This window comes from Phalacrocorax aristotelis, chromosome 2 (genome assembly GCF_949628215.1).
Source record: "Phalacrocorax aristotelis chromosome 2, bGulAri2.1, whole genome shotgun sequence".
Lineage (NCBI taxonomy): Eukaryota > Metazoa > Chordata > Aves > Suliformes > Phalacrocoracidae > Phalacrocorax > Phalacrocorax aristotelis.
In genome coordinates, this window is record NC_134277.1 from 109559765 (window position 1) to 109587340 (window position 27576).

The following is a 27576-nucleotide window of genomic DNA, read 5'->3' on the forward strand; positions in this document are numbered from 1 at the left end:
GCTCCACAGAGCTGTTTGTACATGCAGAAAAAAATCAGAAGATTAACAATAGCCACCAAAAAATTTTGATCAGGAGTTTCAGATGAGTTTCATGAGCTGTTAGCATTTAAATCATCAACACATCACTTGTCAGATGAATAAAGAAAAGCACAGATAGATAGATAGATAGATAGATAAAAGTAGATAACAATGTTATATCATTATTATGCTATTTTGCCACTTTAGAAACAAAGTTAGACACTCAGTAAAGCAGTACAAAGGCCTCAGAGACAGAAGCTGACTGGTAAGAAAAAAATACATTTTGAGGGAAGGACAAACAGAAACAGCCCAAATAATGAGGCCACTATGATCAAAGCACAAAGGACAGTGACTATTTCCCACAAACATATGGGCATGTCGGGATAGTGGCTTCTGGGGAAGATAAGAACTTCACATCCTTGTCTTTAGGATACAATAGAGCAGAAACAAAAAACAGAATTAGTGTTGCCATCTACAGCACTGATGAGGTCCAAAACATTAACGCTGAAATGAAACCTCTAAAAAACTCTAAAGAATTTCTGATTCAACTGCTGGGAAAAAATAAACGTGCAGTTGTAGAGTCAGAATATTCTTACTAGTTATTATAGCTGGAGCTTTTATTTACAGGGACTCTGTTAAGTAATTATTATAATAATGAAGACGGCTTTCATGTCCATGTCAAAGACAGAACTGCAGTCCAAGGAAAGGTCCAAAACTTCTCAGAATGGAAGTATAAAGGTATGTGTTATATTTCCCACCTCATTTTGGCACAGTTTCTTATTTGTCAGAATGTAAGTTCCTCGCTACTTCTATTCATCTCTTTAACAGAGAGGACATTTTCATAATCGGTTACTGCAGCCATTGGTTTGAAACGCATTGGTTCCTCTGGATGGAAAAAGCACCTACTTTGCCATTGAAGCTAAGCAGAGTATAATTTTATGCATTCAGCCATGACAGCACTTGTTGATTTAAAGCCAATTATATGATTACCAAAAGAAATCCCTAGAATATTTTGCAGAAAAGTCATTCTTTTCCTGACCTCTGAAAGCTCCACTGATCAAAACCTTGTATCTCTTACGGAAGAAAAATTAAGCAATTATAGTAATTAATGAAGGAACAGTAATGGAACCTCCATTAAAGGGGGTAATGTATTCCCTTCTAAAAGACACATCCTGATCTGGTTTATTAACAGACGTGTGATATTGGCAGAAGATCTCGCTTAAAAAAGCAGTTTTCTTTATCTTTCACAGAAAGTTTTACTAAAACTACTTAAATCAAAGGTTATCAGAAAACAAATTTTTCACTTCCTTTTAGCCATGTTGATTGAAGTTAAAAAACTATTTCTCTACCTAGTTATGTCAGATTGAATCTAAGTACTTGCACCTTCATTATCACCATGGCAGCTCTATTCATAGTATTCTTCGTTACTTCCTCAGCCACAGTAACTTTTGTTTTGACAAAGAGTGCCAATAAAAATTTAAATTGCTCAAAAAGAGCTTCACAGATGAATTGTCTTGTGTATAAATTTACCTTTTTCCCAAAGCTAATTAAAATAGTGTTCTGCAAGGAAATTACTTTCCTTGCAAAAACCATCTATTGATATTATTTCTAAAAGTTCACAGTAAAACAAAAATGTTTCAAACAGGACCAGTCCAAAACCTGTACTTTCTTCAGGAACTAGAAAGCTATTAATGTTACTTGAGACAATAAATGGAACTGGAAAATGACATTCTGATAATGTGAAGGCAGCTATCTTGGGGACAAAGGTTGGTAACCAGAGTCCTTTCCATCTCTAGTAGTTGCATAACTAAAGATTTTGAAAGAAAGCAGAATAAAACCAAACCTAATAGTGGTGCCAAAAAAAAAAAAAAGCCTAAAATTGCAGAAAGCCAGAGTGAACTAATTAGTCCCTTACCCAGCCAGAGATAAATATCTGTATTTCAGGGAAACATGTTTCGGCATCTATTATTATTATTATAATTACAGTGAGTAATTGAGGATTCACAGACAGAGTGTGTTTGTAGGCACTAGAATAAATACATGCGGTGAGCTCCGGAGAGATGATGGCAAAGGAAACATAGCGAGTAGGCAGCTGGGAATGTCACGTATTTCAACCTGGAAGAGCATTTGGCTTCATACCTTGATGCTGGCTGATCACCAGCTTTCTCATTAGAAGATGTTTTGTTCAGGCACAATGGCATAAATAAAGATAATGTGCTTTCAGGTCTGTGTTTGCATTCACATTTCATCCCACTCCTGATGATCATACAGGGACACGTTCTTTTGGCACAAGTGGGATTTCAACATACAGGCCTATGCTCCCTCCTGTCAGTCATTCCAGCTTTGATGCCTGAAGTCATTCTTGAGACACTGGGAAACTACATTTAAAGACCTGGCAAGATGTTGCAACCCCAACCCAAACAGACACTACATTCCAGTCAGTACCTATGCCTCTACCTCTTACCTTTGTGTTACCAGTGGGATCTTCTCCCAGCTGGTGCCACAAGGGTAAAACCAAGCTTTCTGATCTTCCCAAACACTTGCATAATGGGAGACAGGGAAATGTTTCCTGCTGAGAGAGATTGCTTCTTTCTCTGTAGACTTGTCAGTGTAGTGGATCTCCCTAATACAGCAAGAGTGTTTCCATGTAAGTCCATACTTCCTTCCATACAGATAAAGCTAAGCTCAGAGTAAAGCCCAGAGTAACAGTAATGCACAGTATCTTAATTTTTTGTGACATTTCTAATTGCTGGTTTAAATCTTCTATACAAGTGACTTACTCGGGATAATCTTGTAGTGTCCTCTAGATAAGGAACTCACATCACCGGTAGCTCTCTATGCAGTAGCTGTCCATGTGCACTCACATGTGGAACGACATAGGCTAAAGGTGCACATTCAGTCTTTCTGCTCAACTATACGCTGATTGATAGCTGGTTTTATGTAGTACCTCAGCACATAAAACCAGAATTCCTTACTTACAACACCCGGTCCACACATGGAAAAGGTTGTAGCACCCCGCCATCCACAAAAGTAGGGAAGAAAAGAGCATACTGAGATAGAAGTATGCTGTCTAAGAAAGGAAAACCCTTCCTAGGCAGACTTCCTTCCCCAACTTCTTATTTACCAGTGCATGACTATATCATTCCAGCTGCTGTATGCTTTAGGTATCCACTATATTTCCCTCCAGAACTTACAGCTTTTAAGCTTCTAATAGAAGTCCATCATTAATTCTGTGCTCTTTTAAACTGCTAGAAGCAGTTTTGCACTTTTTTAAAGCTGAGGTGTCTTTCAAGGCTTACTGGGGGTTCAGAAGCATCATCCTGATCCCAGCTCTCCTGGGACTGATGGAAAGGGGAACACAACAACCTTCTCTCACCTGAAGCTGAAGCCCAGGCTTGCTCCTTCACTCACTTTCATTTCCCCCAGACAAGTTAATAGAGGTAGGTGCTACCTGCTGCTGGATTCTGCCATGAATGCTGAGCTCTGTCCACATAAGCTGAGTTTTCAGTGATTTTACTTCACTGGCAGATATAGGATCCCTGTTTTTCCCCTGTCTAACATGATGACAAGCCTGTTAAGTAAGAAGCAAGGTGTTTCGGCACACCTGCTTGGAAGGAAGGGAAGAAGGGAGGAAGGGAGGGAGGAAGCGAGGGAAGGAGGGAGGGAGGAAGCGAGGGAAGGAGGGAGGGAGGAAGCGAGGGAAGGAGGGAGGGAGGAAGGAAGGACAAGTACCAGCTTAGGAAGATTAGCTTCATTTTCAAGAAAAGGTCTGAAACTGTGGCATGCACAGTTGGAGAATAACCACAGTAATTCAAGTTCGGATTGGTTACAGAGTCAGGGCAGTGCTGGCAGTAGCCTGACAGCAACTGTAGATAAACTCATCAAACTACTTGGCTCATTGGATTGAACAAGACCAGGAGGACCTAGAAAAAAACTTCAATTTGTTTTGTGTAGGAGAAACCATGAGCCATGAAAGAAACCTGAAGTTGACAAAGGTTGGTAGAAACAAGATAGGAGTCATTACCCCACAATCAGCAGTGATAAAAACAAGAAAGATCCAAGGAACTGCATACTGAAAGAGCACCCAGATCTAATGTGATGTAGCAGTAAAGCAGCCAGGAGAGAATAAAACTATTTCTCACTGATGAGCTAATAACCTTTAAATCCCTTTAGTTCCCCTGAGTTGTCAATAGCTTTCACAAAAACACTTCAGCAATAATAGCCTGTGCGTTGAATAACCTGTTATTCAATAACAATAACCACTGAAAAGAGATGTGATAAAGAACTTGGCAAGGACAGCCCATGTTGCAAAAGAGAAGAAAGTGGAAAAATAAGCCAGTCTGTCAGCATATTCTGGGATGCTACCAGCAGCTACGCTTGACATAGATTTCTTAATATAGAGAAAACTCAGTTTTTAAAACACGGAGAATTCTGATGTTATAAGTACATAATCTTCATCGACCTTGCTATAACAAGACAATGAAAAGGAGAGAAGCAGAAAAGGGAGTTAGGTCATTTGTGATGTCCCCTCTATCCTTCCATGAAAGTTGTCATCCCAGTCAACTCATTAACTTTGCTTCTCCCTGAACTTCTTGAACCGCCTTTGACAGCTTCACCTTTCATCACAGAGCTCCCTGTCACTTGGGTTGCTCAAGCAGATCAAAACTGCTTGAGGGAAGTTTCCTCCTTTTCTTTCACCTTGCCAACAGAGCAAGAAGAAACGCAAAGTCTGAATGAACTCCAGTGTCATACCTTCAAAATAACATGGGTCACTTGAGAGCTGTGAAGTGCCTCTGTCACAGTTTTAGTCTTATTGCAGTGAAGTTGTATTCAGTTTTGTATCTGCTTATTTCTGTGCCTGTATATTGCTTTACCTCCAACTGCACAGCAAAGGTTTTGAGAAGAGAAACTCTTTTTTGACATAGAATGCCACAAAAAGCCAGAGAATTCGGCAGAGTTTTGCAGAGATGTGCTGTCTGTGCCCTGCAATATTTAGGCCTGTGGCAGCATAATTTGCCTTAGGAAATTATTCTTTCAAAAATTTTGGAATAAGTTCTTCAGAGGACCATAGTGATACCTGCAGCTCAGGCACCACAGGTCTCTAAGCAGAAGGGCAAGGCCATTCTTATACAAAACACCCTTCTGCCTCTGCCAGGTTTGGGTCAGTCCTGTTCTGTTCTGAGTAGTCAGTTGCTGTGGGTTAACCTTGGCCAGCAGCTCAGTCCCACGCAGCCACTCACTCACTCGCACCAGTGGGATGGGAGAGGAAATGGAAGGGTAAAAGTGCAAAAACTTGTGGGTTGAGATAAAGACAGTTTAATAGGTAAAGCAAAAGCCACTCATGCAAGCAAAGCAAAACAAGGAATTCATTCACTGCTTCGCATGGGCAGGCAGGTGTTCAGCCATCCCGAGGAAAGCAGGGCTCCATCACGTGTAATGGTTACATGGGGAGACAAAGGCCATCACTCCAAACATTCCCACTTCCTCCTCCTTTCCTTGAGCTTTTTATCAGTGTCATATGGTATAGGATATCCCTTCAGTCAGTTGGGGTCAGCTGCCCTGTCTGTGTCCCCTCCCAACTTCTTGTGTATCCCCAGGCTACTCGCTGGTGGGACAGCATGAGAAAGACAAAAAGCCTTGTTACTGTGTAAGTATTGCTCAGCAATAACAAAAACATCAGTCTGTTATCAACACTGTTTTGGTAACCAATCCAAAATGTAGCACCATACAAGTTACTGCAAAGAACATTAACCCAATAAATACTGGTACATCAGTGTGAAGAAATTATATTTGCTTCAGCTATAGGAATTATGATCAATTAAAAAAAAAACCAAACAAACAAATGAAAAAACCCTTAGTAAATATTATCAGTAAAGTTGAAATGAGAAAACGAGAGTAGCACCAGATGGATCTTTAGTCTCATAAAATACCTAAGCCACCTTGAAAGAAGAGAATGTATGAGAAAATATGCCATTAACTTTCCAAACCCAGAAAGGGGGAGAAATAAGATTGATTTTGTATATAGAACTTTTGGAGGTTTATATTTTTGTGCTTACTGTTCTTTTATACATAAATATATTGTTACAAATGAATGCTTCCTCAAGAACACGCTACACAGGAGAGAGCAAAATCCTTTCTGTTTACATGGCAAATGCTTGCTCACTTCTTTTGTTCTAACTTTTGCCTCTGCTGTATAGAAACAACACTTAGCTAAAGTAAACTTGCAGGAAACCTCACTAAGTAAAAGTGGAGAAGCAGGATGTTTTGGCTCCCACTCCTGTATCTCACTTTCAACTGGGACATCAGGAACAGTCAAGGGCCTATACTTCCTCATTTGTCAAATGGAAGAAGCTGAAGTTCCTGAGGCAAGACACTCAAATGCTCACACAGAAGAGAATTAAATACTATCGTCTTTTTCCCATGACCCTTAGAGTCTTGACATTAATACTGTTCAGGCAATCTAGCAGGATAACACTGGAACAGAGTGTATTTTTGCAAATTTGGGTTAAGATACATTGGCAGAAGTCCACAGCATGAAACTCCCCTAGCAGATATTCTCACAGCTATCCAAAGTCTTACCACATTCCACTGGAGCATCATTCCTTTTCAAAGTTGACATTTGTAGGAAATTACATGTGTTACATCCTCTTGGGAGTTATTTAACATGTATTAGCTACTCACTGAAGCAGAATTATTCAAAAGAAACAGATACGTTTCATGTTTTGACAGTTTCCAGTCTTTAAAAAACAGGTTGAACTTTACTGCATAATCTATCTCTCCAGAAAAATCTCCTAGCTCCCTCCTTTGTAGCAACAAAACAGTGAAAAATCAAGTAACACCATCTCTCAACTAATGCAAAAGGAGATAGCAAAATGATAAGCCTGAATACATAAAAATATTTGAAATTCATTCCTTTAGATCTAAAAACCTTTGGAGTAATTTAAAAATTAAATCCTAACTGGCTTCATGGGTCCCACCATTATTGATTTTTCTAAGAAAAAGATAACACAAGACTTCAGCAGTAATATCCTTTCAAATGCATTCGCAGATAAACAGCACTTCCCCATTTGTGCTCCCACAGAAGAGATTACTTCGACACACACAGAGAAACCCCTGTAACTTCAAAAGGTTCTCATATATTGCTTTCAGGGTATAAGACAGTTACTGGATGGAAAAGTTTTATTCCTGGTAATTACATAAGAAAATTTCTCAACATGGCAGCTGTGAGCCTCTCTCTCCAGCATTTTGGAGCAATTCAGTTGGGTACAGAAAATTAGCACTCAAGGCCAGAGTTCAAGTCTGTAAGAAGAGATCCAGTGTCTTTTCCTTTTGGCAGCTGTTGTTCAGATGTTTTGGTGACCATTCTGAGGTAAATAAGATTTTCAGTCATGAAAGTGCTTATCACAACATAGGACGAGTTACAGCAATATAGTTTCAACTCATGAAGGAGCAAGCTGCTACATGAGACCCAATCATTTGGCCAGCTACAGATGACATAATTTTGGATCTTGTAAAGCTAGTGAAAAATGAGGAAGTGCATTCAGAGAAAATATATGGAACTTTTAAGTCTCTCACAATTTTAACTTCTATTTCAAACCAAACAAAAAACCCTTTCAAACCAAATAAAACAATTTTTTCCTTGTTCTTTTTATTCCTTTTAAACTTTTTCTTCCCCAATAATTTTGGTAAAAAAGACAAGCCAAGCATCAGCAGGAAGAAATAGGAAAAAATACTCCTTCCGTTATAAAAAATTGTGAAGCTTCATAAAAGTACATTTGAAGCTGAAAATATAATGGAAAATATACTAAATGATCACCTTTTACCCTTTTTTGAGAAAGGCTTTTGCAGTGCCAGAACTGTCCTGTACTGCTAAAGCCAAATCATCCTGTTAAAGTGTCTTAGCTTCAATGGCCTTTGTATAGGAATGCTTCTGTAGCCAAGGGGTCCCTGGTCACTTCATAGGAAATGACAGGCAGAGCCTGAGACCTAAATGTGAAACCTCGACACAGTCACATTTCATAAAAATGGGTTACAAAGCACGACAAGTTTCAGAACCTTCATTTCATAAAGCATGTTTGTCCTCCTGTGGACAGTCATTCAGCTCTGGTTTGAACGGAAGACTTCATCCTGTTCCAGTAAGGAGTACTCCACAACCCAGTCTGCAGACAAATGCTCCAAGCTGGGGCAGGGTGGGTGGGGGAAACTCTTCGGAGTGAAACAGGTAGTAGCAGCAACTATGTCTTGGGAACATTTTTCCTTTTGATCAGCTCTCTTCTGCTTACATTATTTTCTAAGTAACTGCAATTGACTCCGTGAGTGCTTCAGGAGCATCCACAGCAAATCTAGGTTAGGAGATAAGAAGATCAACTTAAGTACATTATCGAAGGTGAAAAAACATTCTAGCATGGCTAGTGGCTGTCATAAGGCATGACAAGGCTCATCTCAGAACAACCAGGATGCACGAGAAAGCCTCCATGGTCAAGGTCCTAAAGACACTAACATCCCAAATAGCACAGCAGTAGACAAAAGACAAAAATAAGCAGCTTACCTGTGAAACTGGTGGATGGGCAGAGTATGCTGTTTTCTTTCTCAAGGTGAGAGAAAAGGAAGGTCATTTTACTAACTGTGGAGAGGAGCAAGGGATGTCGTGCTCCAGTTCTATGATCGTAAATGTTTTGTCATTAGAGCCCCCGCAGACACCCTTTTTTAGCAGGTCTTGTGTCCTGGGAGTCTCTCTGAAGCTGTCACTTTGACAGACAGCCATGCCTGCACTGGCCTTGCCACTCTGGTCAGCTGCTGCACAGCCCTGTGTAATTCCTTTCTGTACCCCATGGCTACTTTCGCAAACTGTCATGCCCCAGTTGCCTTAATCCCACACTTCAGTTGTCATTTCTCAGGCAGACTATGTAATTAACTCTTTTCTTCTTTCCCTTCAAACCAATCCATCTACTTCCTAACACAATGTTGTTTCCCATTTTTGGAAACAATTCCGATGTGTAAGACTCTCTGCTATTTAAGCACTCGGATTATACAGAGGATAATTATGAGGTTGGTAAATATTGAAAAGCTACTTTCCAAAGCAAGAAGGCAACACCATAGACAAAAGCACAAACGTTAGAGGAGAAAAAAAAGTTGCTAAGCAAGTCTGTGTAAAACAATAACATTGTTTTAATTAAATTGTGAGCCTGCCCCATAGGCTGTAGCACAAGAGGCTGGCAGAGGCAGTAGGAAAGTTTGTAATTTTCCTCCAGTGGTGGAAGTTCACTACTTACTGAAATGTATTAAAAACTTTCCTACCCCTGCATTGGCTCATACATGGTGATGGTTCGTGTATGAATTATTCTGTGTTTCTATTACATAAAGCAGGAGGGTGAGGTTTGCAGTTATAGCATTTACTAAAGTGACTTTATTACAATCCTCACCCTGATCTCACTTTCCAAGCCAATTAGTCTGGTGGCACTGGGTGGATAAAGAGGAGCGATGACATGACATGTTCAGCTCAGTGCTCTTGGGATATTTGCTTGGTCATAACTGGGCAAAATTACTTCCTACAGTGTCTCACACTAAGACAGTGGGTAGTGCTTCTCATTTCCCTTTTCCATCATGAGGGGAATGCATGAACACGACACGACTGGAACAAGAGAAAAAATTCAGTCCCAGAATTTTCCTTTGTCTTCTTGCAGTAGTGTGAGCGCCTTTATTCCCACTATGGCCAGGCTGCAACTTTCAGTCTAGACCACAAAGGAGGAGAAAAAAAACTGCTTCATGTACAACTGGGCTGCAAGTTTTTGAACTGAAATAAGTAGAATAATACACAATGCGAATTGTCCCCAGCAGGATTCAAATAGTTTGCCTCTTCAGCTCTCCATCCATTTTAAAAGCCCATTGGACTCCCAGGAAATCTGCTGTTGGATTGAGATGAGTATTTTCATGTATTTTATTTCTAATGGCTAAGACTGTCTTTGGGAAATTCCTACCCTGCATTTACTGCATTTCTACTCACTTTTATTTTGAGAAAAAAAGGCTGAGGCATAATGGTTATTTTCATTCATCTTCTTTGAAGTCTATTGGGAGAAAAACAATCTAAATCAGAATATTTTAACACTATAGTAAGAATTTGCAAGAAACAGTCATGGGGGAAAGAATATCTCTGGAGTCCCCAGTAATGGCTGACTTTTATTTTGTCACCTAACCATGGGTTATATAATGGTGTATGCAAAATGAAGATCAGCATAATACCATTCATATAACTGGCCCTTCAAAGTTCTTCCTGTATTTCATCTTGCCTAGAGGACAAAAATGTACCATCAAAAGACATCTGGAACATGTTTCTTCCTTCCAAACATCCTGCCTGCTGCATAAAGATTCATGATGGTTACTTACATATTTGCCAATGAACTTTTCACTCAGAGTCTTTGTACCACACCACCCCTCACTGCTCTTCCTGTGCCAAAGCCACAAAAAGTCAAGGTGTTGGTAACTCCTAATGGCCCTGCAATCCCTGCTCTGCGGACAGAGAAGTTGGCAAAACAATCTGCGTCCAGGGACCTCAAACAAGTTTTAAGAGGACCCACTACAAAAATATGAGTAAATAGAAACTTGCACTGTACAAGCACTAACAAGTAAAGACATCTGTTTGAAAATAATTCTTAACCAGCTAGATTATGGGGCTACTAAAATGATACGCAGGCACCATAGATGTTAGTATTAAACAGGAATTTCTACTCAAACCAAACTGAACATTAAACACACACTTGGAAACTTCAGAACTGCTCTAGAACCCATAAGTAAACACTTCTACTTATTTCTAAATGTATTCCAAAGGAGTTCTCCCATCGCAATCAAGAATTATTATATCATTTATCTTTTAACATTTTATATACACAGTTTGCCATCTGATGGTTGAATGGATGCCTAGGATGACAGCTCATCCTTTTACTTGTGGGAATTTAAAGATGAACATTGACAGGTGTGAATTTAAGATGATTTTTATTATTCCCTTGCATTATACCTCCTCCAAATTTTGTAATTCATTGCTACCTATATTAAATATTTTGGAGGCAGCAAAAATACACAAATAACCAAAGCTCTGGATGATTAGAGATGCAGTAACCATAACAAATGCAAAACTAAATAATGTTAATCATAGTTGATTCAAATAAGGTTAGACAATTCCAGGAAATTAGTTGATAAATTAAATGTGTCATGTCACTGCTAAATCTGGATAAATGCATTTTAACATAAATTATTCTATGAGCTTAATTCTTCTTTCTGTTTTTTTTTTTTTTAAATCAATTAATTATACCATCAGCACTTCTCAGTTGAAGCAAAATTTTGTACAAAGCTACTTCACAGTTCAGGCTCTTCTCTTGTACCGTGATTTCTGATTCATTTCTTGTGTTAACCTTTGTATAGTTCTGATGTTCTGGTCTTAACCCAGTCTCATGAAAGCTTCTAGTGTGAACCTCCACATCTATAAATGTAGGCAAACTTCTTTTGGACCATATTAAGAAGAACAGAGTTATCACTGTTCATTAGCTTTCTTGGGAAAAAGACCAGAACATTTGCTAACTTTCCATGAAACTTAATTCAAAATTTTAAGACCAGAACAGATTAACATGATCAACTAATCTGACTTTCATAATAAAGGCCATAAAAATCTCAGCCTGTGATTTCTGCATCAAAGAGACAGAGGTATTAATTCCTCGCTATTAACAACTCAGTTTCAGCAAGTTCTTGCCACAACTGTTTTCACAGCCTCTCAATTTATTATGTTAATAAAACAGTGGCACCAGACATGAAAATTCCTATTTCCACGTCTGATGAAGAATTTACTCCATTGATAGTATCTACACAGTCCCTTTACTTGTGTTTTCTTGCTTAATTCTAGCTCCAAAATGAAATACATCCATACTGTATGAAGAAAAGGCAGAGAATAATGACACTTTGCAAAAATAAATTACATGAGGAGCCATCTAATATCATTAGGCACTTACATCTTTCATGTACAGAGTATGGATACAGTGATCCAGCTAAGCAATTTACTCAGGGTACATCTACTCCTTGCCTTGGGCCACAGTGCAGAGATCTCTGAAGCAGCCCTAAATAAGCTGATGCAAAGACTGTGAGAAGCATAACAGGCACTGACGCTGCTGTCACTTAGCCCAAATACAATACCATATTTAGTTAGCTAGATTATCTGGGAGCCTCAAGTCAGTCCCTGAGCCATATTTTCCTTTGTTATGCAGGGATATTGAATCTAGTCATGGGATCTCTAGCACTGTCCTCTTACCCCAGAGTCATCAAGTATGCAAACAGCCCCGCAGATTTCAGAAAGGCAGTTTACACTTGTAAAGAGCAGACCGTTCTTAGGAGTTTGCTTGAACTGGAGACTAAATCAAGAATGCTGCCATGAAGTTAATAAACAGCAGGTGCCAGTTAACTACAGACTTTTTCAAAGAAAAACCTGCAAACTGAAAAGGATGCCCTCAGACCATCTGACTGCAGACAGACTAGGGGGATTTTAGACCAGATGGCTACCTGTAGGGTACTGTAAAAAGCTATACTTGTTTTCATCCATCACCGATTTTCTTTTTCCCTCAGGATGAATTAATTTTAAATTTAGTCTGTGTCTGTGTTCAGAGGAGTGTGTTACTGCAGGAAGCACAAGCGCTGCTTATCACTAGCTGCTATGGAAGTCCATGGTTACTTAAGGAAGAAGTTCTCAGTGGACCCATAATGCTACTAGACTGGAGCAGTAGGTTGGTGAAGGAGTAAAATTGGAAAGAAAACCATTATAAGCACAACAAAAAACTGCCTCATCTGCAGCACAAGCAATACAAAACAGTAGTAGAGGATCACTGAGAGCTAATCAGCAACAGCCCTAATGTCCCCAACAAATCGGGAGTCAAATGTGCCTTAGTAGAGAAGTAGAAAAGACTTTAAGTGATTCCTACCCTAGACAAGAAAAATAATTTCTGTAGAATAGAAATGGCTTCCATTGGTTTTATAAATACCTGAAGTTGTAGCAAAATATTAGCTTAAAACTGTGGATGTCATTAACAAATCTCCGTCTAATTTCCATGTGCTTGCACGTTTAAGAGCAATAAATGGTGTTTTGTATTCTAACTTCCCTTTTTGCAGAGAATTTTTGAACTCCCCCAGAAAACAATAGGGACAATTCGACACAACCTTCTGTCTTTGCCTTGTTTGTGGTTTTGCCAAGGCACCTGTGTAATTAATAACATGTTTAGACTACCAGTGTCTTTTCTAATCCTTGAGCTACAGTCTGAGCATGGAGGGTGCTTCCCTCTGGAACCACTGAGCCCTACACTACAGGCCAAAAGTGAAAGAAGGGGGATGTCAATGCTCATACCAGAGTATCTGGTAGGAATTCCAGGGTCAAAACTGTTAAGCTGAACAATCCATAGTTTGTCAAGTTGAATTACATTGGTCACTTCAGTCTAGAGGTACTTTGCTGTATCTTTGTACAAGTGATATCCTGCCTCTGCCTTACAAAGTTTCCCTGTCTGAAAAGTATTTCAAAAGAAAGCAGATACTATATTGAAAGTACAGTTAAATTAAAACTTCCATAGGAGACTGTAGAAACCCATCAAGCACAACTTTTAAAGTGTGCTTCCCCTGTGGCCTGGCTTATTAGAAAAGCAATGCCATTCTAATAAAGCCTTACTTTACATCAGCTAAGTCTGCTGCTAACATCCAAGTCAGCAGCAATAAATATGACACCCTTAAGCCTTGAAATCCTATTAACTGTGACTGTTTCAGTTAATTAATAAAGAAAATGGGTTGCATTTGGTTTGTTATCAGAGGACAGTCCTAAGAAGTACAAGACTTTCAAAGGACCAAGGATGAATTAATAGGAACTACTAGTGTTTAAAGTGCTCTCAAACAGTTTGAAAAAGCCTCCAAACGCTTTCAGGTCCTGCAAGTCGCCATGCCCCACTCCCTATCCTTAACCTATGTTTTAGCAATGTATTTATTTATTTATTCAGATTCTATTCACTGCAGTGATCACAGATGCTGCTTCAGAGTTTTCTGCAAAGAGATTCTGTACCTGTTACAAAGATACCACTCACGGGCCGCTGGCCACAGCCCAGAAACTAGGGAAAAAATAAAAAAGATAAAGGAATACACCCAATTGTCTTTATCACCCTGAGGGATCAACCTCATCAGCAAACACTGCACTGGTATCTGAATACTTCCTTCTGTGTTTTCACTGTGTCTGGGCTCCAGGGGAGGGGAGGAAGATTCAGGGCTGGAAATCCACCTTCTGAGAGCAGGAAACACCCTGCCTGCCCTTGCAGCCCAGTGGGGACTCCAGAGTCACGACTGGTATCACAGCACAGGGCATAACCCTTTCTCTCAGGTTTGGTACATGAGAAAAAGTAGCTTGCAACTATCCTACCACATCATGTTACACCATGGATGTCTTTTTGGTGACTCAGAGGCCAGTTCTTCAGATTGTGTGGTGACTTCACAGAAATGCTTCTTAACCGCAAAGGGACGAAATCAGTATTTTAGAGCTCTACCTTCATCTTTAACCTCATCTTTAGCTCTCTACCTTCACCCTCAGGGTGATACTATGCTTCTGCAGGCAATCTTGCAGCAACGGTTGGTGATTTCATTCATTAGTGTTTGCAAAATACTTTGAGACTCTCAGAAAGGAGATGCTACTGTATTCTAAAATTTTGCTTAATTAGCTCTGTTCGGAAGTTATTTTACCCAGTCAAGTTGAAAGATTAAAAATATCATAGAAAGGTAAACTGCAGTACAAAACAAAACAAAAATCAGTTTGGAGATGGTTGAATACCCCCCTATTTCTCTATGGAGAAGGCTTATTACATCTCTTCCAACGTGCATGACTGTCAGGGCCCCACGCATACCCCCCTCCCAGGGCTGGACTGTGGGGGGCGAGGGGACCTGCTGCAGGCACTGGTGACCTAGGACAAGGTCTGGGAGCAGCCTTCCCAGGGCCTTTCCTCTACCAACTCTGTTAGTTCACCACAGATTTCCTTCATTATTATTAGCCATATTCTTGTCATTACATGCTTTTTTTTCACAGCAGTAACAGTGGCAATTCACTAGCCATTTTTAATTCAGCAAATTTTAATTTTAAAGTAGGTGTAATCCCAGGTGTCCAGCCTCCCTGGTTCTTTCTTTGCTCTGGTTCTTCACTGAGTATTAAACCTTTCATTATTCAGTCCAGTTATTTATTACCCTCTTTACAAATTCAGTACTATCTTCTAACTGACATTTTCAATGAAAGGTCATCTGAAATACACACCGTGTTCCTTGTATCACCTGCCTTCACCTCTAAAGGTCCACCAGAGCTAATGTTGTGCTTGTCATCTGTTTACTCATTACATTGTGCAATAGGCCTTTGATCCCCAGCTTGTCTGTATGCCAGGACTGCCTCCTGAGAGGTAGCTCTAGGGTGGCTTTCCTCTTTTCCATTCCTTTCGAATTAAGGTGGATATGTTTTCAATATCCTCCACTCTAAATACAGTTCCAGTGTATTGCTTAAAATGCCACAGCTAAGGTCAGTAATTAATCGCACATGACTGGAGCACCAGGCATGTGGCCAGCAAAACCAAGGAGCTGAAAGAGGAGCTGGGACCCTAAATCTGCCTGTCACCAGTCTTACCTAAAGTTCTCACACATTCCAGTTTTCTGGAAGCTGAGCACTTCTGCTTTGGGCTACAGACTGCAGATCACATCTTAAAAATAAGTTGTCCAGTCCAAATCAGCCAAAAAGATGTTTCTGCACTTGTTTCACCAGGGGGACTGTAAGGCTTTTGCAGAGTGTAACTAAAACAGCAGGCTACACATCAAATACTATTTTTACCCTTGCAAAGTTTTCCTTCAAAAACACACCTCCAGATTCAGAGATGGCTGTGCCAATGTCCCTTTTCATAGTGAAAACCTGAATATTTAGCAGCTTCACTGCTAATATTAGCATCTCACAGCTTCACTGTGAGATGAAAGACCTGGACTTCATTCAAGGACTTACCTCCTACCTCTTCATTTTTTATGCACTTTATGCAGGGACATGAACTGTCATTGAAACTGCACTTGAAATTCAAGTCATTCATCTCTATCCTCTGCCATTTGAAAGAAGGGCTTTTTAAGCACATGGTTTACAAACTGTGATTACCAAGCAGACCACTTAAGCCCAGGAGAAGTTGGAGGTTTAACCTACCTTTTCCAAGTGTGTTAAGCATGTTCCCTATGAGCTGATTTTGCAGAGACCCCCAGTCAGAGCACTGGATCCTGGTGGCCCACTGGCTGCAGTATTGGTCAGAGGAATGTGAGAAATAAATGTATTTGTTGTCACACTGATTTTCCACTAATGTTTAAGATATTGTTATTTTCCTTTCCAAGGAAGATGGAGCTAAAGAGCTACCACATCCTGAATACCTACCACATACCTTTGTGGGGAGAAGATGTCTTCATGACAATACAGGCTGGGGAATGAAAGGATTGAGAGCAGCCTTGCAGAGAAGGACTTGGGGTACTGGTGAACAAAAAGCCGGACACGAGCCAACAATGTGCGCTTGTAGCCCAGAAGGCCAAATGTATCCTGGGCTGCATCAAAAGAAGCGTGGCCAGCAGGTTGAGGGAGGTGATTCTGTTGCTCTACTCTGCCCTGGTGACCCCTTAGCACAGAAAGCACATGGACCTGTTGGAGCAGGTCCAGAGGAGGGCCACAAAAATGATCCAGGGGCTGAAGCACCTCTCCTATGAGGACAGGCTGAGAGAAGGCTGCGGGGAGACCTTATAACAGCCTTCCAGTACTTAAAGGGGGACTATAGGAAAGATGAGGGCAACCTCTTTAGCAAGGCCATTTGTCACAGGACAAGGGATAATGATCTTAAACTAAAAGAGCATAGATTTAGACTAGATATAAGGAAAAACATTTTTACAATGAGGGTGATGAAACACTGGAACAGGTTTCCTAGAGAGGTGGTAGATGCCCCATCCCTAGAAACATTCAAGGTCAGGTTAGACAGGGCTCTGAGCAACCTGATCTAGTTGAAGATGTCCCTAATGACTGCAGGACGGTTGGACTAGATGACCTCTGAAGGTCCCTTCCAACCTAAAACATTCTATGATTCTATAAATCTATGATTCTAAGACACTTCAGTGGCATGGGATTCAGTCACATCTGGTGAGGTCCTTGCACTCAAGTGAATCTTTCTCTAAACTGAATTTGGCACAAGTTTGTCTACCAGGACATTTTTTAATGCATCCCAGCCCTCACAGCAGGAAAAGGCAATTCATATTCATCTTCTTAAGAGTGAAGTGTGAACTTTGCTTCCCCAAGCTCCACCACTGTATGAGCAGAAAGTGGGTGCTGAGGGAGCTGGTGGATGCTGTTGCTAAGCCACCCTCCATCATCTCTGAAAGGTCCTGGAGGACAGGAGAGGTGCCCAGGGACTGGACAGTAGCTCATGTCACTCCAATCTTCAAAAAGGGCAAGAAGGAGGACCCGGGGAACTATAGGCCAGTCAGCCTCACTTCTTCAGCTGGAAAGGTGATGGACCAGTTCATCCTGGAGGTCATCTCCAGGCTTGTAGGGGAAAAGAAGGTATTCAGAAGTAGTCAACATGGATTCATCAAGGGACAATCATGCTTGACCAACCTGATAGCCTTCTATGATGTCATGACTGGCTAGGTTGATGAAGGGAGAGCAGTGGATATTGTCTATCTCAACTTCAGTAAGGCTTTTGACACTGTCTCCCAAAGCATCCTTACAGGCAAGCTAAGGAAGTGTGGGCTGGATGAGAGGACAGTGAGGTGGATAGACAACTGGCTCAACAACAGAATTCAGAGGGTTGTGATCAATGGAGCAGAGTCTGGATGGAGGCCTGTCACTATTGGTGTTCCCCAGGGGCCTGTGCTGGGTCCAGTCCTGTTTAATATATTCATCAATGACCTGGATGAAAGGACAGAGCGTAACCTCAGCAAGTTTGCGGATGATACCAAGCTGGGAGGAGTGGCTGATACACCAGAAGGCTGTGCTCCCATCAAAGAGGACCTGGACAGGCTGGAGAGCTGGGCCAAGGGGAACCTCATGAAATTCAACAAAAGCAAGTGCAAGATCCTGTACCTGGAGAGGAACAAACCCACACACCAGTACAGGTTGGGGGCTGACCTGCTGGAAAAACAGCTCCACTGAGAAGGACTTCAGAGTTCTGGTGGACGGCAAGCTGACCATAAGCCAGCAGTATGCTCAAGAAGGGCAACAGTATCCTGGGGTGCATTAAAAGGAGTGTGGCCAGCGGGTTGAGGAAGGTTATCCTCCCCCTCTACTCCACCCTAGTGAGGCCACATCAGCAGTACTGCATCCAGTTTTGGGCCCCCCAGTTTAAGAAGGACGTGGAACTGCTTGAGCAAGTCCAGTGGAGAGCTACCAAGACGTTCAGGGGACTGGAGCATCTCCCTTATGAGGAAAGGCTGAGAGTCTTGGGTTTGTTCACCCTGGAGAAGAGAAGACTATGGGGGGATTTCATCAATACCTATAAATATCTAAAGGGTGAGTGTCAGGATGGTGGGACTAGGCTCTTTTCAATAGTGCCCAATGGCAGGACAAGGGGCAATGGGCACAAGTTGGAACACAGGAAGTTCCAGATAAACATGAGGAAAAACTTCTTTCCTGTGAGGGTGCCAGAGCAGTGGCACAGGCTGCCCAGGGAGGTTGTGGAGTCTCCTTCCCTGGAGACATTCAAAACCCATCTGGACGCCTTCCTGTGCCCCCTGCTCTGGGTGTGCCTTCTCAAGCAGGGGAGTTGGACAAGGTGATCTCCTGAGGTCCCTTCCAACCCCTATCATGCTGCGATTCTGTGATTCTGTGAATTTCCTCTCCTTGTTATAGCCAGGGCTCTTTATGTCGTCCAGGAAAAACTTTTGGGAAAGAGCTACTTTTGGTTTTAGTGATGTATCTCTGAGCTGAGGTCAATGTTAGCACTACTAATAATGATGTTGCTATAGATTTAAAACACAGTATAAGCATATTTCCCGCTACCCTTTGAAAGGAAAAAATATGCTGGACAGATTCCCCTGACTTTAAAAAAGCACAAGGAACCTGTGAAGCAGAAATAATCATAAGGCCTATGTAAGTCTATCCCAGCACTATGAACTGCTGGGATGTAGAAATTCAGGGATTTAGGTCCTGACTCAAAGCCAATGTAAATCTTTCTGGAAAGCAGTTCAGAGCAAAGCTATGAAAAACACAAGGCATAATACAAAGATGATAGATATTCCCAAGGTCATTTTTTCATGGTAGATGAAGTAAGTATGAAGTTTCTATGCAAGATACAAAAGCCAATGAAAAAGCTAATTTACAGACAATACCAGTATTGTTTACCAAAAGTAACTGTGTACTGTTAAAAACTGGCAAACTAGAGACAAAAATTAATCCCATTTTCTTTGTGTATTTTTGTTTTGTTTTGTGGCTGTTACTTAGGGCATTTATTCAACAAGGCATCAAAAAAGTTCATTTGGTGCCTTTGAAAATCATCCAGAGCCAGCAAACAAAGCTTATAGTTCCAATTCTCATCTTGCTTTAATCAGGTGTAAAACAAATCTAATTGAAAGGAAAGGAGTAACAAATCACCATCTGGAGGTAGCTGCACTAATAACATTCTTACCACCCTTCTCAAAGAAATTATGAGCTTCCAGGAGAAATTTGTGTCTATACTTAGGGTCCCTGATCCTCAGACACCCAGGGCATGGCTGGGACCAGTGCAAGGCCATACCAGCCTCTGTGGCCAGGCTTCCTTCCCATCAGAGGTAGGGAAATGGAAGCTGTGTCCATCAGAGGAGTTCTGCTACAGAGCTGGGACACGGCCAAGGCATGTACTTGGACCTAGAAACACAGAAGCACTCCTAAGCACTGTATTTTTGGCATATGTTTTACATGCTGATGTATAAAAAAAAGCCCTCACCATTGAAAATATAAGCCTATTTAGAGAACAGAAAGTATGTGTTCCTATGAGCATTTGCAGAGAGGGAATTGTTTTAGAGACCTTGAAATCTTCCAAGTTATGGAGCATGCTCTACTAAATGAAAGTGTATTGTTACATACCGCTAAGAAAAGAATCAAGAGCAAAACACGCGGTATCACCTGGCACTGTGGAAATTTGGTTTTCACCTATATCTGGATTATCATACGCTCATCGGGTCCCCCTGAGTCAGAAAGAATATAGTAGATCTAGGGGAACAACATAAGGACAACAAGGTATGAAAATACCAGTAGAGATTAAATAGACTTGAATCCTTGTCTGGAAAAGAGAAAATTTATAGGGGAATATAAGGGAGTAGGATAATGAATGGCACAGGGAAAGTGAATGGGAAGCAGTTATTTATCTTCTTTACAACATAAGGACTCAGGGACATTAAGGAAAACTTCCAAGAAGATGTTTTATAAAAGGAAAAAAAAATCATTTTTCCAGAAAACACATCTAAACTGTAAAACTTAATGTTACGAGGTGTTACAGATGAGCATAAAGAGATCCAAAAGTGATTAGGTAAATATTTGTAAGAAATATTAATTGAGAGCTATCAGTCACAAAGCTGTAAATATAACCTCCTGCCCAAGAAGTCCCTAAACCATAGCTTGCTGGAAGCTGTAAGGGTATTCTAGAGGATTACCATACACATGTCCAGACTTTGTATAATTCCCCTAAACATCTGCTCTTTATTTTGATGGAAATGCTTCACTCTCAGTGCTCAGTACAGCCAGTCACATGTTCTTAGGGTTTTTTAGGCAAGCAGCTCAAGAAGAAACCCTTCTAGGGATGGTGGTTAAGGACCATAAGGATTTACATTTTACTAGACAGTGTGACAGGTGCTAGGGAAACTCTTTGTTCTGTCACACTGATTCACTATCCTTTTCAAAAGCTCAGGATGCAAAAATTACTTGTGGGTTGTTTTTTTTTTCCTTCTATTTCAGATTTAGACTGTTGCTAATTTGTTCACAGATGGAGAAAATATGTGAGAAACAAGCTGCAAATTGGAAAGTAGTATAACAAATAAGTGGATGACAAAGAGCAGAAAGGTTAGGGAGAAAGAAACTATACATCCTCACATTTCCTTTGTTGATGTTATTCTTGATTGTACTCTGTATTCGGGAGTAAGAACTCACACACATGTAGGCAGGTATGTAAGTATAGACACACACATACATACCTCAGGTTCTCCTTTTCTGTCGTGTATGAAGAAAAAGCTGGATGCAAGCTGCACATGGCTCAGGTTGTAATACATGATAAGATTAGCAAAGGAGAGACAGCATCTCACATGGAGATAGGCTAGCACAGAGACTCATGCAGGCATCTCCACTGCAGTCTGCACGACTTTCTGTCCCTGATGTGGAGATCCCCATTTCCACATCCATATTCCCATAAATTGTTCACACACCCTACCTAACAGGAAGGGCACTGTTTATGCAAACCAGCACAGCCGAAGACTGGGACCATCCATTGCAAACCCTGCATACGGCAATGGTCACCACGAGCTGGTCTCCTGTGCAAGAAGCTAACCAGCAACAGAAGGAGGATTTACTGCAAGAGAGGCAGGAGAATCCACAACAAGGCTTTGAAGACAAAAGAGAGTCCTTTGAGACTGTGTGAGGGAGTTGATTGCTTTCCCACAGATGTATAAACCTTTTCTGCCTTCTTAAAGTTTGTGTGTATAGGAAATTCCCATGGTTTCTGCACTTATATTGCACAGGATTCCTGAAAAAAGCAACTGAAGTCTCCAGGGAGCCACTCAGAGGTTTTCTAAGAGGAAAAGCCTAAGCAGTAGGAATGTGCAACCTACTCTCAAAAGGGAGCTGGACACTGGTTGCATGGAAGTTGCAGGCCTGGATGTTATAGAGCTGAAAGCAATCATCCCTCCCAGCCCAGAGGCAGTGGCGGTATTACTGAGTAGTTAGAGCCCTTTGTGACAGACTTGTGCCTATTTGGGAAGCAGCACTGGCCCAGGATCATAAACAACCTCTTTGCTCCATTCAGTTATGACTGGTTTGTGTGACAGGAGAGCTAAGGCTCTTGGAAAACTAGTATTTCCAGGTACCTTTCCAGGCCTGGAGAAAAGATTCAGATTTTCTTAATGATAGCATAGGAGCATGCTGGGTATGGGATTATCCAGGCAATGCCATCATTTGCAAAAGCCAACCATCTACTTCAATCCACTAAAGCAAGGAAAACTTAGAGTAATATATGAAGTACTTCAGTGCGACCTGGGAACAGAGCAATATGCCTAGCCTACCATCAACTACCATTCACGTTATTATAGACTGAAGAATCCAGTCTTCTGCTTCACTAGATGAAGTTCTGGTGCAACCAGAACAATTCTGCAAACAGAAATGTTGGTTGGGTTTTCTTTTAATATTCTCCCTACTCCTACTAATGTATCTAAAATGCAGGTGTAATTTCACCACCCTTTGTGAGTTTATGGAAGTTGACTCCATCTGCAACAGCAGTGAGTTCAGAATAATTTCTTATTAAAAACTTTAAAATAGTGACACACAAGTTAGAAGCAGTGAAGCGTTCAGTCATCAAAGCAGCAGTGGGCAATAGAAGTTGGTTTTGGAGCTCTGGGACAGAAATAGTGTGATCTGAACTTCTTTCCAATGACAGATACCGAACCATAAATGACTGGCAATGTAAGCCATTAGCTATGGGGACACAGTGCGACGAGAGCCTAGCAGCTAATTTTTTCATGACTGCCCTTTGACAGCAAATTTCATACTTACACCATGTTTGCTTCTCCCAATCTATCAGAATACTTAGTGTTTTCCAAGCTGTGGTAGAAGTGAAAGCATGCTAAATGTTGCTTTCATTCTGTGGCTAAGCAGGAGAAAGAAACAGATTAAAACATGTCATGGCCTCAGAAAGACACATATTTTAAAAGCATTCTTATAGTGTAAACAGCCTTTTTTTTTTTTTTTTTTTTTTTTTTTGCAGGAACCATTCTAGCCTGTTCTGGAGAATACAGGAATACATTTCACCCTTAAGCTGTCTTAGCTCCTACCTGTAAAGCTTATAATGAGGATGTGATGCTGGCACCTAGAGGAACACAGGTATGAATGTAAATACATTGTATGAATCTGTAACTCTCTTCCATAATGTGTTTTTTAATAAGGCATGTGTTTAAATTGAGAAGTGAAAGCCTGTAACGCAATATTCCCTCTGTAAGTAATCTGTAAGGTTAGCAGACATGTTACAATGAATAAACAATAATAGTGGGTTTTCCAGCAATCCAGTTTAATAGCTTCTTCATATATCTGTGTTTATACATCAAATAAACTTCCAACAAAAAAGTAATGTACAGTTCAAGAAAATACCCAAAGCTATTACAGTTTTGGCTTCCTCTCTGTTGATTTACAATTATGTACAAGACTGCCTTATTTGCAATACCCAATGAAGATTTAGTGATTTATTTACAACATCAGCTGGTGCCTTTCATTATGCAATTGAACTGTCTCCTTCTTGCTGTTTATATTCATAGTAGCAAAAGCCCACTCTTAGGTACCATTTATGGATCGGGTTAAGAGGTGAACTGAAAGAAGGCAAGATTCTCACTACTGACCACAAACAAATCCCTGAAAGCCCATTTTCAGATATAGCTGAAGGAAGATTCCAGCACCTAGTGCACTCATATAACCATTAAATTTATAGTCAACATAATAAGGTGTCTCCACTGAGAAGAACATTCCCACTTATATCAGAGGGAGATATGTGAGAGCTGGAGGCAGTATATATTTTAAGCTGCAGCAGACAAAAAGTATAAGGTGCTAAAGATGCACCCTGTTTACTCTGCCAGAGACCTCTACAGCAAATGAAGACACAAAGTATGCTCTCTTTTTAAACATGTGGAGGAGAAACTTTTCCAATTCTTCTTACACATGAGATTAAATTAGGAAGGGGGGGGAATAATTTTATCATAATATGCAAACTGTTTCATAGAATCACAGAATAACTTGGGTTGGAAGGGACCTGTGGAGGTAATCTGTTCCAAATCATTCAAAGGAGGGCCAGATTGTTCAGGGCTGTGTCCAGTCAAGTTCTGAGTATCTCCAAGGATGGATATTGCACAACCACTGGTCACCTGTTTCCATGTTTGACTACCATTATGGTAAAAAAAATTTCATAACACCTGATCAGGACTTCCACCTTGAAGGTATAACCTGAGGCCCATTGAATCAATCATCGTTCTATTGACAACAACAGTTTTAGAGCATCCCTAAACCGAGCACAACAAGGGTTATTCTTTCAGTTTTCAGGATAATTCATTTTTCCAAGGTATTTTCTGATATCTAGTAAGTAGGGCACCACTGCTTGAGATATTCTCATAGCTTATATTGCAGTGCAACTTACGTACCATCCATTGCCATCAAGAAATCAATGCCAGAGTTGCACTTCCTTCATCTGTGAAAAATCCAATATTTTGCACATTATACAGCTATTGCAGAACAGCATGTTTATGAGAGCATGACTAGATGCAAATTACTGACACAAAAGGTATGAGGGTCTCGCCTTAAAATCCTCTCAGTGAAGACAAAAACTGTTTGTTTGGGGAGAAAAAGTCAGGACTCTGTTATAGCTACATGTGGCTGAGTTTTTGAAATCCCTGTTTTGCCATTGCCAGCTATGCCTTCTGATCATCAAAGTTGTTTTGTCTCTCACAGCTTGAAAGATGCAATCTACAGTACAGCTTCCTCCAGTAACAAAAGCTACTCCTAGCTGAAACGCTTTTCTAATGTCTATATAAAGGCAGCCACTCACGCAGTCTTTCTATCTCCACAAAACATTTCATTATTCTAGAGGCCATGTACACTTCACTTCCGTAGCCCTGGTGAATAAAGAAAACAGACAAACTAAAACCATCTCAGTCTTCATATTCAGCCTTAAAATCCAGCTATGGTACATCCTACAGTGATATACCACAACGGTAAGAGCACATTTAGTCAAATATTAAAATCTCATTGTAACACCGTCCTCTTACATAATATGTATTTTTATGAGAGTAACAGTCATGACTGGGATACAGGACTGCTGATAGGGGTATATATATTGGTCATAACTCTTGAGCGAGGTACATTAACCCTGATAACTGGAGTTACTTCTCTGATTTTATGTCTCCAGAAGGAAATAGCGAAAAAACAGTTAATTCTGGGCATCAAAATAAGCTACGCTGTATCTAAAGAGACAAAGAATATCAAGAGAAACACTCACTGAGAGGCTGAAGGGCTTATTTGCATGGCAGGTCACACTCGTTGGCAGAAAGAAAAATAAGGCTTTCCCTGTATAATCCTCTTATAAGATCCAATCTTCAGTAGGGTAAATGAGATTCAAAATATTCTTTCTTCCTGTAATACAGATATACTGAGCAGCTCCTACCACCAGTGTGAGAGAGGTGCGTGGAAGGAAAGAAAGGTAAAATCACATATTTAAAAATGGCTTCTGATTGCTGCAGAAGTCATGACAGCTGAATGGAGAAAGATGTTCCATAGGCATTTCAGCAAAATTACAAGATGCGGCAAGATGTTGCATTTCAATTCTCTTCCCTGGTTTGGCTTTGTTTTCTTAATATTTGTTTGATAACCCACAGACCATTCTCAGGCTATAGCAACAAATTATCTCTTTGAAGGTCTTCCTCATTTCCTGGCTACGAAAGGCATAGATCAAGGGATCAATTACAGAGTTGCACATAATGAGAATGAGGTACATGTTGAAGTGAGACATGAAGCAAACACAGTAGAGGTTTTGAGGGCAGGAGATCATCAGGATGAGATGAAGGAAGAATGGAGCCCAGCAAACAATGAAGATGCCAAGAAGCATAGTCAGAGTGATGGCTCCTTTCATGCTGGTTCTTTGACGGACAGAGTTGTACCCAGGCAAAGCAGCTATTTTCTTCACGTGAGTACGAGCCAGGAGGAACATATGGATGTACAGGGAGACCATGAGGAACAACATGGTAAAAAACATAGTGATGAGACAAATGATCACATAAGTTGATTCATAATAAAGAATGAAAATAATGCCACAGCCCGTGCAAAAGGTCCAGATGCATGCAATAATAAGCCCTGATCTTTTCACTGTCATGATGTTGTGATAGCGCAGGGCATAGAAGATGGTGATGTACCTGTCTACTGCTATAGCCAGCAAACTGCACATGGAAGCCACCACAGATATGCAGATCATTGAATCAAAGACATTGTCTATATGGCGGACAAAGGCATCTTCCATAATTATGTGTCTATTGTTTATTAAGTATATTGTTATGGTCTCCCAAGCATTAGACACACTAACCAGCATGTCAGCCACTGCTAAACTGCAGACAAAAAAATACATGGGTGAATGCAAGTTCTTGTTCTTAACTATTGCACATATAACTAAGATATTTTCAAGGAGGCTTACAATGCCCAGAGTTAGGAACACCTCAGCTGCAATGACCACTTGCTCACATGGTGATAACTTGCTCTTGACAGTAGGCACAGTAAAGTTGCTGCCAAAGGTGCTCAGGTTTAGTTCAGAAACATACAGTTGAGAGGACGTGTTCATCTCTGGAAGCAAACACGTTCTGTTCTTTCTGAGGGACTTGCCAAGGAGTGTGGTAAATGCATTTTCCAAAAGGCAAAAGACCCTGCCAAAAAAAATACAGCATGACGAGAACAGGCAGAAGTTGACAAAACAAATATCACCCATTTCTATTTAATTTGGCTTGTACACATCCTGCCTTTTCCACACCATATTCCTCTACTGATTCTAAATTAACCTCCAATTGGCTCAGAGTTTTTCTACCCATCCTTACGGGGAAACTAAAACCACAAACTAAAGAAGAGATTCATCCCCTCTTCATTCCTAGTTTTGTTTGTTCTATTCAGTCCCCAGAAGTGAGCACAATGTCCTGGAAATTCTGCTGGACAATGAACAAACATTTTTCAAAGTCTCAAGTCTCAGACCCCAGAAATGTAGGAAAATATAGTATTAGGTTCAGCAGGACCTGCTCACTTGAATACAATATGTAGAAGTTCGAATTATTGCCACAATTAAGAATTAACATTTTCAGCAAAAGATTTAAATGCTTCCCTGAACTTTGTAATTCTTAAGTTTGCACGAACTGTGTTATAAACAGCTTATCTGTGCAATACTAACATGCTCACCTAAGAACACAGTATTAACACCTAACCATGACAAATCCATGCATTTCAGGATACACTAAGGTTACAGAATCAATAAGGGTGGAATTCTGTCATAAAAATAAGTTTTCTATTCCAGATCATCAGTATTTTATTCAGTGTTCTTTTGGTAATAACAATATTCAGGGCAAGTTGTAAGCCATCGGATTCTTAATAAGGGGAACACTTAAAGCTGATTGTCAGTGACTTGTTGCAAATTCAAAGCATATCAAGCTAAATAATTCTCAGTTTTTAAAAGTAACCTTTTGTTTGCAATCAAGAAGTAACTGTACCTATTTACCAGAGCTGCTCCTTCAGCTGCCCTTCCTCTTCATTGCCTGCTACCTTTCCTC

General features: G+C 40.5%; 1 protein-coding gene and 1 long non-coding RNA gene across 2 annotated transcripts; both read right to left on the bottom strand.

Annotated features, from left to right (window-relative positions):
- Positions 1-5416: 5416 nt before the first annotated feature.
- LOC142053936 (uncharacterized) lies at positions 5417-16373 on the bottom strand. Its single transcript, XR_012659380.1, has 3 exons — positions 16238-16373; positions 8301-8360; positions 5417-5623 (listed from the first exon to the last, which is right to left on the bottom strand). It is a non-coding gene; the product is annotated as an uncharacterized LOC142053936 (long non-coding RNA).
- Positions 16374-23285: 6912 nt separating this feature from the next.
- On the bottom strand, positions 23286-26821 carry MC5R (melanocortin 5 receptor). The gene has a single exon (XM_075084608.1). The coding sequence runs from the start codon at positions 26748-26750 to the stop codon at positions 25629-25631; it is 1122 nt and encodes a 373-aa protein (XP_074940709.1). The 5' UTR covers positions 26751-26821; the 3' UTR covers positions 23286-25628.
- Positions 26822-27576: the final 755 nt, after the last annotated feature.